This window comes from Mustelus asterias, chromosome 3 (assembly GCF_964213995.1).
Source record: "Mustelus asterias chromosome 3, sMusAst1.hap1.1, whole genome shotgun sequence".
In the NCBI taxonomy this organism is placed as follows: Eukaryota; Metazoa; Chordata; class Chondrichthyes; order Carcharhiniformes; family Triakidae; genus Mustelus; species Mustelus asterias.
The window spans coordinates 112,904,917-112,921,168 of NC_135803.1; the positions used below are offsets into that span (position 1 = coordinate 112,904,917).

The 16,252-nt window shown below is 44.3% G+C and overlaps 1 protein-coding gene across 2 annotated transcripts in view; it reads left to right on the forward strand.

Annotated features, from left to right (window-relative positions):
• Nucleotides 1-16,252, forward strand: part of shq1 (SHQ1, H/ACA ribonucleoprotein assembly factor) — a 123,762-nt gene that overhangs the window by 47,077 nt on the left and 60,433 nt on the right. For both annotated transcript variants that reach the window (XM_078209445.1, XM_078209444.1), the window contains exons 8-10: nucleotides 2,472-2,626; nucleotides 3,577-3,630; nucleotides 7,007-7,130. In XM_078209445.1, coding sequence (XP_078065571.1) covers nucleotides 2,472-2,626; nucleotides 3,577-3,630; nucleotides 7,007-7,130 — 333 coding nt within the window. The remainder of the gene's footprint in view (nucleotides 1-2,471; nucleotides 2,627-3,576; nucleotides 3,631-7,006; nucleotides 7,131-16,252) is intronic.

Genomic DNA, 16,252 nt, shown 5'->3' on the forward strand with positions numbered 1-16,252 from the left:
CTTGGATTCCCACATGAGGCAGACAGAGTTTTATTGCGACTGTGTAACCCTCAGTGGTCACTGACGTCTGTATAGGTTGCTAAGAAATTCGGGGGATCTGTCTTACTCGCACCTGCCATTTCTGGTGCCGTGTAGTTTGCTCAACCTCAATTTGCCTGTTAATTCACGTGTACCTCGTGTTAATTCTGATTGTTAGAATATAAAATAAATATGAATTGTTCCACTTTTCTGACTTTGTACGGCACGGTGGCACAGAGGTTAGCACTGCTGCGTCAAGCGCCTGAGATCCGGGTTCAGTTCCCGGCTTGGGTCACTGTGTGTGGAGTCTGCATTTCCTCCGGGTGCTCCAGTTTCCGCCCACAGTCCAAAGATGTGCTGGTTAGTTGCATTGGCCATGCTAAATTCGCCCTCAGTGTACCCGAACAGGTGCCGGAGTGTGGCAACTCGGGGATTTTCACAGTAACTTCATTGCAGTGTTAATGTCAGCCAAGTTGTGACACTAATAAATAAAGTTTAAACTTAAATATTTATTCTGTTTAAAATCCATGGAATTTGTGGCTTTATTCTCTCAGTAAGTATCTGGGATCTCAAACTTTGTCTACTTTAAACAAAAAGTTATTGGTCCTTAAAAGGATCATAACGAGTAAATTGTTTGTAGTTTTGTATAACATCGAATCCGTTCTGAGAGGACATTTCACAGTTACTGCATGCTGGAGCTGAATATTGTTTTATTTTGAAGGCTCATTCTGTTGTATGGCTTTGGGGAGGGGGAGGCGGGGGGGGGTGGCGGGGAGCATAACATCAGACAAACCGAGACTTGTTTCCTTCTGCTAAGCAGTGCTGCAATGGAGTGTTGTGTACGATGTGGTATCTTAATCTTCCATTTCATTGGCCGGTATAATGCCTTGGATTTAGAAACAGCTGGAACTGCAAAGAACTGAGTTTTAAAATGTTTACAGATGCAGCCTGATCTAAGAATTGGCCAAGTTTCTAAAAGCCTCTAAGTGGATTGCCTTGGGAAATGTTTGGGCAGTTCCCCTAATGGACTTCACACTTGCCAATGTCTGAACTCTCTGCAAAGCAGAAAGATAATGGGCCACCAGACTTCCTGACTCCAGAAACTTTCAGGAATGAAGAAGGACCATCAAAGGAGGGCAAAGGGGCGGCACAGTAGCACAGTGGTTAGCACTGCTGCTTCACAGCTCCAGGGACCTGGGTTCGATTCCCAGCTTGGGTCACTGTCTGTGTGGAATTTGCACATTCTCCTCATGTCTGCGTGGGTTTCCTCCAGGTGCTCCGGTTTCCTCCCACAGTCCAAAGATGTGCGGGTTAGGTTTATTGGCCATGCTAAAATTGCCCTTAGTGTCCTGGGATGTGTAGGTTAGAGGGATTAGTGGGTAAATATGTCGGGATATGGGGGTAGGGCCTGGGTGGGATTGTGGTCGGTGCAGACTCGATGGGCCGAATGGCCTCTTTCTGTGCTGTAGGGTTTCTAAGTTTCTAATGGCATCTTGATAGCTTTGACAATGGGAGATCAAAGTTCCTTTGTTTATATGGATTGCCCTCCGGTGCATACCATTCCCTCCTTCCCTAACAGCGCTGTGGGTATACCTACTCAACATGGACTGCAGCGGTTCAAGAAGGCAGCACACTACCACATCAAGGTTAATTGGGGATGGCCAATAAATAGCCAATGACACCCACATCCTCTGAATCAATACAGAAAAAACCAGTTGTTGCATGATTGAACCCTAGTTGTGAAAAGCTGAGCACAACCTTGCTTGTTGAAGCACAAATCGAGTCTGCAGCAGCAACATCATCTCGAATACAGCAGAATGTGTTGTACTCGCTCTCTTCCTGCTATTCTCAAGTTTGGACCCTATCTCTGTACGCTTTGGAATATATCACAAGAGATAGAGAATTTTAATTGAAAGGAACTTCAAGTGCCATCGCATCCACTTCGGAAAAAGACAGGTTGCAGTTTGAAAAAGACTGTCTGCAGAAGAAGGACCAGTTTACATTGGCTGTAACATCGTTGGGATTTCAGGACCACCAAAGGAATGTGTCTATGGTTGCCGAGGCTCTAAGCTCTGCTATTTCCTCTTTAAACCTGTCGTACTCTCTCCCTTACTTTGCTCCTTTTAAGGCAGTTACCTAATATCTCGGATGGTTTCAATGATGTTTTGCTTTGTGCCTCCTGTGAAACACCTTTGGACATTACGTTAAAAGGTGCTACGTAAAGACAAGTTTGCCATTCAGTTAACAAAATGTTAATATTGCTGGACATGTATTTTAATTTTTTTTTCAAGTGCTTTCTAAAACTTGGTTTAAAAACTGATTTGGAAACGTTCCTAAAAACAAGTGCAAGACATAAAGCTTCAACAGCGAGGCTCTTTTTATTGGAAATACTCAAGTTATGTACGACCGAATGACTATTTGTTACTAAAAACGTACCTGTCTCTTGCCCTCAGTCAAATTTTCTGAAGATGAAAAGCAACAGTTGCGAAACTTCACCAACAAGAGTTACCTGTTGGATCGAAAGACTTACCCGAGTGTTTACCTCGGTCTGCTTGACATTATCCTTGCGTATGCTTATGATATCCGCAGTACTGAAGGGGAAGCCAACGTAAGTCCACTTGCTAATTTGTACAGTTGACTTTTAAACAGGTTGAGCTCATTAGAACGCGGACTATCAGTGCTGGGAAGCAGTGTTACTTTGCAACATTGGGTATCTATAGTCAGCATCGGCCACCGAGAGTCAACTTCAAGGCCAGTCAATTATCTGCTTATCAGGTCCCTTGTAGAATTTTACTACCATTAACTTGCACAGTTTTAACTTTCTTTTTTAAAGTTTATTTATAAGTGTCACAAGTAGGCTCACATTAACGCTGCAATGAAGTTACTGTGAAAATCCCCCAGTCGCCACACTCAGGCGCCTCTTCGGGTATACTGAGGGAGAATTTAGCATGGCCGCGGCACCTAACCAGCACGCCTTTCAGACTGTGGGAGGAAACCGGAGCACCCAGAGGAAACCCACGCAGACACGGGGAGAACGTGCAGACTCGGCACAGACAGTGACCCAAGTCGGGAATAGAATCCCGGTCCCCGGCACTGTGAGGCAGCAGTGCTAACCGCTGCGCCACCATGCCGCTCTTCATTTTCCTAATGAAGTTACTTGATGTCGTGCATAATATACACAAGCAGCTAGTTATAGGCTGTAGCACCTACAAACTGCATTATTCCATTTCTCACATTGAACCATTTTTGTGCTGTATGGCTGAGAGTTGTTTGTTCTGAAGAACATACTTAAGACTGTGTTGACATGTCATAGCTCGGCCCCTCACTGTTCACAGGGAGAGAGAACCCAGTTTTCTAGTGAGCTGAATGTAATTCACATTTCAGAAGGGAAGGATACAGTGCATTCTGTACTGCTTATCTATCTGCAGCTTCCTGCTACCCCCTCATTAAGATGACTGGTGTAAAAACAAAAATTAGGATGTTCACAGCAACGTCAGGTGATGTTGGTGATGGTTTAAAGTGGGCAAATTTTATATGTAATTTTTTTTCCCCCCCCAGATTGAATCCTCATGGAACATCTGGAAACTGAGCGGGACCCTGTGTTGGCTCGAAGTAAGAGGAATAGCTTTTTAATGTCATTTGTGTTGCCTTGTGCATAGATTTGGGCAAATCAGTCAATTTTAGAGCTCCCAGCTGCACCCTGCAACTACATAAATGTTCAGTCATCAAAGCTTATCTCTCTAGAACATTAACTCTGCAATCGTGGATATAAGAACCTAAATGGGGACCAAGTTGCTATGAGTCATTGATCGACTGGAGTGACAGATGGTAAATGCCTCTTTAGTTGTTGGATAAAAGCCAATAGAGATTCAGTGAAGATTGATAATGCTTTGGCTATCTACTGTACAATGTTGATATGGGAGAATTTCTCCCAACACTGAGGGACAGCAGCCCCTGTTCAGTTGTCTGTTTGCTTAGCTTTTGAATGAGGTGCGCTGTGCACTTTGCATATTTAGCTTTCAATATGGATGTGTATTCACTGGGCTTTGATCTGCTAGAGAAAAAAACATTTTTCTGATACATCCCCTTCCCCTCAGAGGAGTGATATCCTGGGGTATATTGCCCAAAACTTCCTTTATGTTGGCCGATTGATAATTCTTCATGTGTGAGCATTGTCACTGATTGTTAGCAGGCTATTTGACTGTTGGAGGCCTCTCCTGCTGTCCACGCATTCTGCCAGACTTTTAGATTGTATCAAATGCTTCAGTCATACTCCACACGACAGATTTAAATTGATTTGCAAAAGAAGCAAACGTGGTGCGAGGAAAAAGAAATCTTCACATAACGAATAGTTCAGGTCTGGAATGCACTGTCTGGAAGTGTGGGGGAGGCAGGTTCAATTGAGGCATTTAGCAGAGCATTAGATGATTATTTGAATAGAAACAACGTGCAGGAGTGCAAGGAAAAGACAGGAGAATGGCATTAAATCATGATGCTCATTTGGAGAGCTAGTTCAGACACAATGGGCCAAATTACCTCCTTCAAACCATAACAATTCTGTACGCAAACTATTCCTGTGGACAACCACTCACTCCCTATAAACCACAGTGAATTTTAGGCACGTGGCATCTGCATGCTCCCTGGGGCATGAAAGAGTTAATAATGCACTGAATTAACTTGAGTCATCATGTGCTCTCTTCATCTTCAGGTAAACTGTGCCAGACTGTGCTTCAGGCCATGAAGTACAAATCCAAGTTGTTCAAAGTAAAAAAAAAGTAGACAACAGTGGAAAACCAATAAAGATTTTGGTTGATTACAGAGCCTTAGAATTGCACTTACTCATGAGACGTCCACAGTTTGGAGCCTGCTGACTAGTGCAAATACCTCCTTGTTCCTTTTGAAGTTCAGAAATTGGGAAGTTGAGCTCCCCTCTTGTAGTTGCAGTAAAAAGTCTCTCAACACCAGGTTAAAGTCCAACAGGTTTATTTGGTAGCAAAAGCCACTAGCTGTAGTTGAAGTCCTGTAGTTGAACAGAACATAAATTCAAACAATGGTTTCCTGCATGCCCAACTATTTGTGAGACCCAAACATAGCGAATACAGTGTTGTATGCTGATTGTTTTCAGGAGTAAGAGGCTTAGGGCGTTTTAACTTGTTTTGCAATCAGAAAGTGTTCGCTTATTAGTAATGCCTCACTGCCAGAGTACGAAAGACCAGGGCTATTGTTTGATGAGAACTCACAGCTCAAGTGTCTGATGCAGTGTCCTGCGTCACCGGAACAGTGACCTGCATTTACATTCCACTGTTAATCAAATGTTCACCAGAAGCATTACAGAACCGGATTTGAGGGTTGGGAAGGGTGAGCAATGAGTGGATTTGCAAATCAGGATGAGATTTTTAGAATTAAGACATTGCCGAATCGGTTGCCAATATAGATTGGAATGCACGGGGCGATTAGGTGAACAAGACTTGTGCGAGTTTGGAGATGGGTAGTATGAACTGACGTTTAGAATGTGTGAAAGATGGGAGGCTGGCCAGGTATACATTAACACATTCGAGTCTAGAGGTATCAAAAGATTTGGATGAGGATTTCAGCAGCAGGTGAACTGAGGCGGGTGAAGTTTGACGATATTGTGGATGTGGAAATGGGCTATCTTGGTGATACAGCAGATAGATATTAAAAGTACGGTCATGTTCTTGTGCGAAGCAATGGCTCTCCCTATCCAATACGGTTAATATATTTGCACTTTTCAAGAAAATGTCAGCAGGTAATGGACAAGAACGCTGCTTCGGTAACTCACTTCTTTGTGTAGAAGTACATGCAAATTAAAGTTAAAGTTTCTTTATTAGTCACAAGTAAGGCTTACATTAACATTGCAATGAAATACTGTGAAATTCCCCTAGTCGCCATAATCTGGCGCCTGTTCGGGTCAACACACCTAACCAGCACATCTTTCAGATTGTGGGAGGAAACCGGAGCACCCGGAGGAAACTCACGCAGACACGGGAAGAATATGCAAAGTCCACACAGACAGTCACCCAAGCAGGAATCGAACCCAGGTCCCTGGTGCTGTGAAGCAGCAATGCTAACCACTGTGCTACCGTTTGTGCACCCACTGCTGTTCCAGGTAAAATCAGCAGCAACCCACAAACCAGGGATCAAACTGGAAACAGTTTGCATGACACTGCAGCTCACCAACAGTGAGAGACAGTTCACTTTTTTCTACCACTTTTCAGGAAGCTGCCTGAATTTATTCAATTCAAAAGGTGGTGGAGAATAGACTGGAATTGGCTCCAGCATTGCTTTATGGAAGCATGATCGATACTGTAAGCTTGAGATGTTGGAGCAATGAATACAAAGCTTCAATCCAACTACAGTGTCATGTGGCAGTATGATACTCCAACATATGCTTCTCCTTGTTCTTTGTAAAAAGCGCACCTTTCCCCTCTACCCCTCACCTCTTTGTTCCAGTCTTTGCACTGGCAGTGCAAGTGGCAGCTCGAAGGTGCACTAAATACCTTGAGAAAGGGGGAGAAATTTACATTTTGTTCCCAAAATTTGCATTTTGTTCCCTTTCTCAAAATACAAGGCCTGTGCTGAGCATCTCCCGAGGAAAACGTGACTAAGTTCAAAAGTTCCATGTCAGCCTGAGAGCATGCTGCTGCCAGGTAAGGCCTGCTCGACATGTAGAAAACACAAATGGAATCATTGAAATCCTCTGCAGTATAACCCAAGGTTTTTACTTCATTCACACATTGAAGCTTTTGGTGAATTGGGATTGATTGTTTTCACAGATTTCTATTTCATTAGCATAAATTTCTTTGGTCTTATTTACAGTCTGCCATTGTGAATAAAAATCTTCACTCATTGTTATCTTAACTGAAATCAAATAGTTGACAGTTGTATTTGATCTGTCCTAAAAGTAAATGCAGTCTGGTCGTTATGGTACAGATGTATATCAATGGACTTTTGTTTTTTGTTTATACAGACCTACCATTCTCTTCAAGAAGTTCTTGTGTCCTTCAGCAGAAGAGTTTTGTGTTATCCCTTTTATAGACATTTTCACTTGGCTTTGAAAGCTGTTGAGGATGCAGTGTTAATACTTCAGCTGGGTAAGAATGGTTTGTAAATCCGAACTGACTTGATTTGATTTATTATTGTCACATATTGATATACAGTGAAAAGTATTGTTTCTTTCACGCTATACAGACAAAGCATACCGTTCATAGAGAAGGAAACGCGAGAGTACAGAATGTAGTGTTACAGTCATAGCTAGGGTGTAGAGAAAGATCAACTTAATGTGAGGTAGGTCCATTCAAAAGTCTGATGGCAGCAGGGAAGAAACTGTTATTGAGTCGGTTGTACTTGACCTCAGATTTTTGTACCTTTTTCCCGATGGAAGAAGGTGCAAGAGAGTATGTCCGGGGTGCGTTGAGTCCTTAATTATGCTGGCTGCTTGTTTTGAGGCAGCAGGAAGCGTAGACAGTGTCAGTGTATGGGAGGTTGCTTTGAGTGATGGACTGGGCTTCATTCACGACCCTTTGTAGTTTCTTGTGGTCTTGAGCAGAACAGGATACAACCAGAAAGAATGCTTTCTATGGTGCATCTGTAAAAGTTGGTGAGAGTCATAGCTGACATGCCAAATTTCCTTAGTCTTCTGAGAAAGTCGAGGCATTGGTGGGCTTTCTTAACTATAGTGTTCGCATGGGGAACCACACACTCCTGCCACAGCAACCTCTGCAAGATGTGCCTGACCATCGACACGGATGCCATAATCTCACGTGAGAACACCATCCATCACGTACACGGTACATACACTTGCAACTCGGCCAACGTTGTCTACCTGATACGCTGCAGGAAAGGATGTCCCGAGGCATGGTACTTTGGGGAGACCATGCAGACGCTACGACAACGGATGAATGAACACCGCTCGACAATCACCAGGCAGGAGTGTTCTCTTCCTGTTGGGGAACACTTCAGCAGTCACGGGCATTCAGCCTCTGATCTTCGGGTAAGCATTCTCCAAGGCGGCCTTCACGACACACGACAACGCAGAATCGCTGAGCAGAAACTGATAGCCAAGTTCCGCACACATGAGGACAGCCTCAACTGGGATCTTGGGTTCATGTCACACTATCTGGAACCCCCACGACTTGCTTGGGCTTGGAAAATCTCACTAACTGTCCTGGCTGGAGACAATACACATCTCTTTAACCTGTGCTTAACCCCTTCTCCACTCACATTGTCTGTACCTTTAAGACTTATTACCTATAAAGATTCGCATTCCAACCATTATCTTGTAAATTGAGTCTGTGTCTATGTATGTCCTGTTTGCGAACACAACTCCTTACTCACCTGAAGAAAGAGCGACACTCCGAAAGCTTGTGCTACCAAATAAACCTGTTGGACTTTAATCTGATGTTGTGAGACTTCGTACTGTGCTTACCCCAGTCCAACGCCGGCATCTCCACATTGTGGGGCAACCAGGACAGGTTGTTGATGATCTGGACACCTAAAAACTTGAAGCTCTTGACCCTTTCTACTTCATCCCCGTTAACGTAGACAGGGGCATGTTCTACTTTACGTTTCCTGAAGTCGATGCCAATCTCCTTCGTTTTGTTGACATTGAGGGAGAGATTATTGTTGCCGCACCAGTTCACCAGATTCACTATCTCATTCCTGTACTCTGTCTCGTCATTGTTTGAGATCCGACCCACCACGGTGGTGTTGTCAGCAAACTTGAAAATCGAATTGGAGGGGAATTTGGCCACACAGTCATAGGTGTATAAGGAGTATAGTAGGGTGCTGAGAACACAGCCTTGTGGGGCACCGGTGTTGAGAATGATCGTGGAGGAGGTGTTGTTGCCTATCCTTACTGGTTTGTGGGTTAGGAAGTTCAGGATTCAGTCGCAGAGGGAGGTGCCGAGGCCCAGGCCACGGAGTTTGGAGATGAGCTTCATGGGAATAATGGTGTTGAAGGCTGAGCTGTCGTCAATAAATAGGAGCCTGACATAAGTGTCTTTGTTATCTAGGTGTTCCAGGGTTGAGTGCAGGGCCAGGGAGATGGCGTCTGCTGTGGACCTGTTGCAGCGGTAGGCAAACTGTAATGGATCCAGGTAGTCCGGGAGGCGGGAATTGATTCGTGCCATGACTAACCTTTCGAAGCACTTCATAATGATGGATGTCAGAACCACTGGCCAATAGTCACGAAGGCACGCTGCTTGCTTTTTCTTAGGTACCAGGATGATGGCCATCTTCTTGAAGCAGATAGGGACCTCAGATTGTTGTAAAGAGAGGTTGAAGATGTCTGTGAATACCTCCGCCAGCTGATCTGCGCAGGATCTGAGTCCACGTCCGGGTATCCCATCTGGGCCAGTTGCTTTCCGTGGGTTGACCTTCAAGAAAGCTGCTTTGACATTTGCAATGGTGACCCCAGATACAGATTCATCCAGGGCTTCCAGGGTGGAGGGCATGTTCTTGCTGACCTCTTGCTCAAAACAGGCATAGAATGCATTGAGCTCATCAGGGAGGGTGTGTTGGAGCCGGCGATTTTACATGTCTTCATCTTGTAGTCTGTTATGTCTTGCAGACCTTGCCATAGTTGGAGGGGGTTGGTGTGGCCAGCCTGGGAGTCTAACTTGGTCCGGTACTGTCTTTTGGCTTTTTTGATGTATCTCCTTAGATCGTATCTGGCTTTCTTGTATAGATGTGGAGATGCCGGTGTTGTACTGGGGTAAACACAGTAAGAAGTCTCACAACACCAGGTTAAAGTCCAACAGGTTTATTTGGTAGCAAAAGCCACTAGCTTTCGGAGCGCTGCCCTTTCATCAGGTGAGTGTGAGTTCTGTTCACAAACAGGGCACATAAAGACACAAACTCAATTTACAAAATAATGATTGGAATGCGAGTCTTTACAGGTAATCAAGTCTTAAAGGTACAGACAATATGAGTGGAGAGAGGGTTAAGCACGGGTTAAAGAGATGTGTATTGTCTTCAGCCAGGACAGTTAGTGAGATTTTGCAAGCCCAGGCAAGTCGTGGGGGTTACAGATAGTGTGACATGAACCCAAGATCCTGGTTGAGGTGTGTGAGATCCCATGTGTGCGGAACTTGGCTATCAGTCTCTGCTCAACGACTCTGCGCTGTCGTGTGTCGTGAAGGCCACCTTAGAGAATGCTTACCCGAAGATCAGAGGCCAAATGCCCGTGACCGCTGAAGTGCTCCCCAACAGGAAGAGAACAGTCTTGCCTGGTGATTGTCGAGCAGTGTTCATTCATCCGTTGTCGTAGCGTCTACATGGTCTCCCCAATGTACCATGCCTCGGGACATCCTTTCCTGCAGCGTATCAGGTAGACAACGTTGGCCGAGTTGCAAGTGTATGTACCGTGTACGTGATGGATGGTGTTCTCACGTGAGATGATGGCATCCGTGTTGTATCATCCAATCTCCGGTTGGGGAACACACGGATTTGCTTCTTTGGCACACTTACTAATGAAGTCAGTTACCGTAGTGGTGTACTCGTTCAGGCTGGTTGCAGAGTTTTTAAATACTGACCAGTCCATGCCTCCAAGCAACCCCGTAGGAGATCATCCAATTCCTCAGACCAACATTACACGACTTTCTTTGATGGATTCTCCCGCTTATAAGTTGGGAGCAGGAGCACAACCTTGTGGTCTGATTTGCCAAAGTGTGGGTGGGCATGTTTGATATTTGTGTAACAGTGGTCTAGGATGTTTGGGCCTCTGGTGGAGCAGGAGACGTGTTGGTGGTAACTTGGTAGTACGCTCTTGAGCTTGGCCTGATTGAAGTCCCCGGCCACGATGAACAAGGCCTCGGGGTGTTTCATCTCCAGGCTATTCGTAGTGGTGTATGTTTTGTCCAGCGTGATCTTCATACCTGCTTGGGGTGGGATGTATACTGCCATCAGGATAACGGAGGTGAACTCCCGCGGAAGGTAGTAGGGGCGGCATTTTAGCGTCAGGTATTCTAGTTCTGGGGAGCAGAAAGTTGCCAGTGTTGTTAAGTCTAGGCACCACAAAGTGTTGATTAGAAAGCAGATCCCATCTCCCGTAGCCTTGCCTGAGACCGCTGTGCGGTCCATTCGATGGATTGAGAAGCCGTCTGGTTGTAGGGCATTGTCTGGTGAAGCAGGAGTCAGCCATGTCTCAGTGAAACAGAGTAGACAGCAGTCCTTCAATTCCCTTTGGAAAGTGAGTCTCGCTTGTTTTCCAGAGATTGGATATTTGCCAGGAGTAAGCTGGGGAGGAGGGGCCTTGGGACCAGGTTGTTTCACTCTCACCTGCAGGTCTGCATGCTTTCCACGCTTCCTGGAGTGACTGCTTCTTTTCGACCCTGGGAGATGGTGAGAGTGGTTTGCGGTGTTAAGGATATGGTTGTGTCCAATGAGGTTCTTCGCTCTGGTCGGTGTGGATGGAGGATTTGTTGCCTTGCTTGCAGTTCCTGTGTCGGTAGATGGGTCTGTACGGTCGGGCGTTCTGGGTCGCCGTTAAATTTTGCTTCACCAGTTGGTGGATATCCAGACCGTGCTCTGGATTGGACGGGTCGAAGGCTGGTAAATGGATGATGTCCCTGAGGTCGTGGATGAGCCGGTGGTCGGGTCCATGTATCAGGGTGCACTGGGTTACTGCCAGGTCGGGGTCTTCCTTCAGAGGTCAGAGGATCCCTTGACCTGCAAGTAAGTTTAAAAGAGCAGTTTTAGTGATAGGCTGTGAGAGTTTATTTTTAGGAGTGTGTGGAGAAAGTAGAGGCGTTGGTGGGCTTTCTTAACTACGGTGTCGGGGGGGGGGGGCGCGGGAAGACCAGGACAGGTTGTTGGTGATCTGGACACCTAAAAACTTGAAGCTCTCGATCATTTCTACCGAAACTGTTTAAAAGGATAAGAATTTACCCTCACAGCTCGGCCACCAAAGATGATGTTCAGTTTGTTTGTCGTCTGAATCTTAGAGTGAAGCACATTGCATTGTGCAGAGAGCTGTCTGTGGAACTATAGTAGTCATGATGTGGAGATGCCGGCGTTGGACTGGGGTAAGCACAGTAAGAAGTCTCACAACACCAGGTTAAAGTCCAACAGGTTTATTTGGTAGCAAATACCATAAGCTTTCGGAGCAATGCTCCTTTGTCATCTGACAAAGGAGCATTGCTCCGAAAGCTTATGGTATTTGCTACCAAATAAACCTGTTGGACTTTAACCTGGTGTTGTGAGACTTCTTACTGTGGAACTATAATCAGGGAACAGTCTTCAGTGAGGGGATCAAGTATCTGGACTGGTTACAAAGCTTATTAGTTAAGGCATCAAAGTTGGAATGCTTTTTTACAACAAGCAATCAGAGCAGGATGACTCATCCCATCGATAATTTTGATTTACGAGATCATGTATTATACACAGGCAACTGACACAGTCTTGAATTGCTATAAATATAACAGAACAGTGTTTTGCATTCTGAGGAATTAATCTTATCGTTGGATACTTGCATTTGTTTCTCTTGTCTCTGCCCCAACCTTGTTGCCGGGGACAGGATCTGTGGGAGGATTCTTGTCTACTCTCTATCCAATAGTATTCCTCATCGAGGGACTTTTGATTGTAGAATTTGTTGTTTAGTTCAATGCAGAATCTATTCACTGACTACTGACCCTGAATAATTGGTTCAGAAAGGACAGTTCAAATCTTATTCTGTCTTGTTCAGATAGAAACAGGATTAAATATTAAAATAAAAAAAAGCTTCTTAATCAGCGAGAAAGTTTAGATCTTTTTGAATCTTAGTGTTACTTCAGAGGGAAGTTTTGTTGGCATTGTTGAATGCTGTGATTTTTTTTGTCCGCAGGCGTTGCGTCAGCAGACACTGATGGCACCCAGCTTTATTTCTCCATTGCTTTTCTTAACCTCTGCACTGCCTCTGTTCTGTCAGGTCTTTGGTCTAATATTGAGTCTTGCAAAATTTGCAGTATTTCCAGTTAAATATTTGTGAAAACAGAAACCGCTCTCTTTGGGCCCAGCCACAAACCCCATTGCCAACCCCATTGCCATCAGAGAACTATATTGCTGGCAACCTTGGCATCCTATTTGACCCCAAGTTGAGCTTTCGACCTCAGATCTTCATCACCCAGACAACCTACTCCCACTCATCTACTCCCACTTGCACTTCTACACCATTCCAAAGCTGTCTTGGCTGATCCTGTAGGCTTCCCATCTTCCATTAACCTCCATTTATCCTGCCCCATGCCAAAGTCTGTTTGCCTCACATCAATCAACAGTTTCCTAAAGCACCAAATTTAAAATTCCCGTCCTCATGTTCAAATTCCTCAGGGCTTTGACCTACCTTTTCTCTGTAACCTCCTCCAGCCCTATCCGTGTTTCAAACTCTACTTTCCTCCAATGCTTCTCTTGTGCATTCCCCCCATCCCTTTGTCCCACCATTGGCAGCCATATTTTCTCCTGCATCCGCGCCATCCCCAGAACTCCTTGGTTAAGCTCCGATGCTCTCTGACCTCCCTCTCCTCATTAAGTCTAGTCACTATATTGATCAGCTTCCCAATATGTTTAATTTGGTTCTGAAGCTCCTTTCCTTTCTGATTATGACCCTGTGTAAGTTTTTTTTTACATTAAAGATGGGGAATGGTGATGTCTGTAAGCTGGTTTGTGGAACCAGATTAGAGGATAGGTGGGACAACTTCATGAAACAGTTTGCAAACGGATGTTTTGGTAGAAATACGTAGACAAATCCAAGTTAATTTTCCATACTGGATAAGGTACGTAGCGAATTGCATCTGCTACAGAGTATGGAGTTCTGAGAGTTTGACTGGATTTTTATTAAGTTGAGTAAATTAACTTCTTAAATTTCCTAAAATTACCACGGGCTATGTGAGTTGCAAGGTCCTGAATGCTGATGCATATTTGACAAGACATTTACTTAATTGTTCCAGAAATTAAGATTTTCTTTGTATAACGTGAAATATTATCATCGTGAGTTCTGCGTAATACAATGAGAGCCACAAAGTTTAGTTTTATAGGAGAAAATATTCCCTTCTGTTTGCAGTTTTAGTGCAAGTGATGTAATTTTGTTGCCGAAACTTTATAGTTAAGACTATTCTGTCAGTAAATGATATGGCAGACATCACGTTTACTCACACAACTCTTTCTCTTCGTGTTTTCCGAGCACAAACCACTTCTTCCAAAGATCATTTGGCCACATTAGTTCAGCTGCATTTTCCAAGATGGGATCTTGGTCTATTTAGAAAACATTTTGTGAATGTATTGTGACCTTAAACTCCACAGCAGTTCAGACTACAAGTATGTAGACATAAGCCATTTGATGTGCCTCCAAGAACATAGACCCGGTGTCCCAGGTTAATTCTCTGCTCTACTGAAGAGCTTGTCCAAAACCCCTCAAGAAATAAACTGCAAAGCTATGTGGTTGCTCTGTGTCACAAGCAAATATTGTTGTTGAAAATATTAGGTTTCGTGTTTGGATGTTTTGTTTGAAAGGCATGTCTTTTTTTACTAGCCTCTGAATCAAATGCTTGCAGGGTGTATAATGGAGGTTATGTGCAGTGTTCCAATTATGTACTTTTATGGGACGATAGAAGAGCACTTTCTATTGCAGCAGTTCTGTTTCTCCGACATTAGTTTCCTTTGCAGCTTCACTGACCAAGTGCCCAAAAACATTTTGATTTATGCTCTGTGCAGGCACCACTGGATTAATACTGTGCCAACTCCTTTCACATGTACAATGTTGGGTGTAGACTTTGCAGAGTTGTACACATTGGCTTCTCTCAGAAGCAGACCAGTGAGGAAGGAAAATCAGTGGCAGGAGACCATTCAGCCCATCAAGTCTGCACTGACTCTCTGACAGAGCATCTTACCCAGGCCTATCCCATCCCAGTAACTTCAAGCATTTACCCTGCTAATCCGCCTAACCTACACATCTTGGGACACGAAGGGGCAATTTACCATAGCCAATCCACCTAACTGAAATAATACTTGAGTTTCAAAATCTGTCTTTCTCAAATCTTCATTCACTGCAGCACTAATTTTCTGATTGTGTATGGGGGGTGGGACTGAGATCTTTGTAATTTTCCTGTCTACCTGCTGAATAATTGACGATCTATCACAATGTTTTAAGGTGGTGCTCACGATCAAAGTGAATTATCAGGGTCTTCATTTGTGGTCGTGCGTTGTCTGTCCATTTCCTTCACAGCGCCAACAGCACTGTGCAAACGGATGAACATCTACAGATGTCTGGAAGCCATGAAGTTGAGAATTTGATCCCAGCCACAGCTGAAATGGGGAGGGTGAATAGCCAACCCACCGGCACTGCAGAACAAAGCTTACCAGTGGCAGCAACTGTTCCTGCTGCCAGAAGCATTGGAGAGGAACTGTTATCCAAAGCATTTCCCCCATTGATTGCATGCTCAAAAAAATAAGCGGATGGATTTCCCACTCATACTCAGACTGGCATTTCGTAAATTAGTGACTCAAATTGACAAATGATGAGGGATAAATGATAACCCCCCCCCCCCCACTCGTTAAGTGGAGTAAATTTCCAATGGCACACTCCTGCCCATATTAAAAATTAATCTGCTCCGAATTTGGAAGCGGTGATGGAAGCTTTCTGCTGGATCTCGTATCCATGTCCTCATTTAGCAGAGCGAGGCGATCAAGTAATCAGAAGTGTCACAGCCAGTGACACAAAGAGAAAAGTGGCCGCAATAAATGTTTTCTATGATGTAGCAAATATTAATTTAGTCTAGAGAAGTGTTCTTGGTGTCATTTCTAAAGAAACAAGTTGAGGCAATTTCTTAAACTGCTGCAATTAAAGAGAAGATGCATTTGTATTGAGTTTGTATGAAGTTGAATGTAGCCTTGAAGGAAAAGATGTGTAATGTTTTGTCCCTGCTGCCTCTCTCAGCTGGTCCCTCCCCCCCTCCCCTCTGTTCCTCTCCCTCTTCCTTTTAAAACAAGGAAGCAAAACTGGAGCCCCGTGAAGTTTTTGTTTCCTGACGCTGTTAAAACCCTGTTAATCTGTCATGGCTGCAGTCTGCATATTATTAAAGACAATCACGGTGCTTCTGAAACACACTTTGAAGGAAGCACACACACTGCCAAGTTGGATCATCCTTGAGGAATAGGGGGAGGTGTGCAGGAGGTAGTAATTACTGCTACAGTTTTGACCTGTGTCTGACCTGCATTTATACTAGTTTTTTTTACATGAATTTTA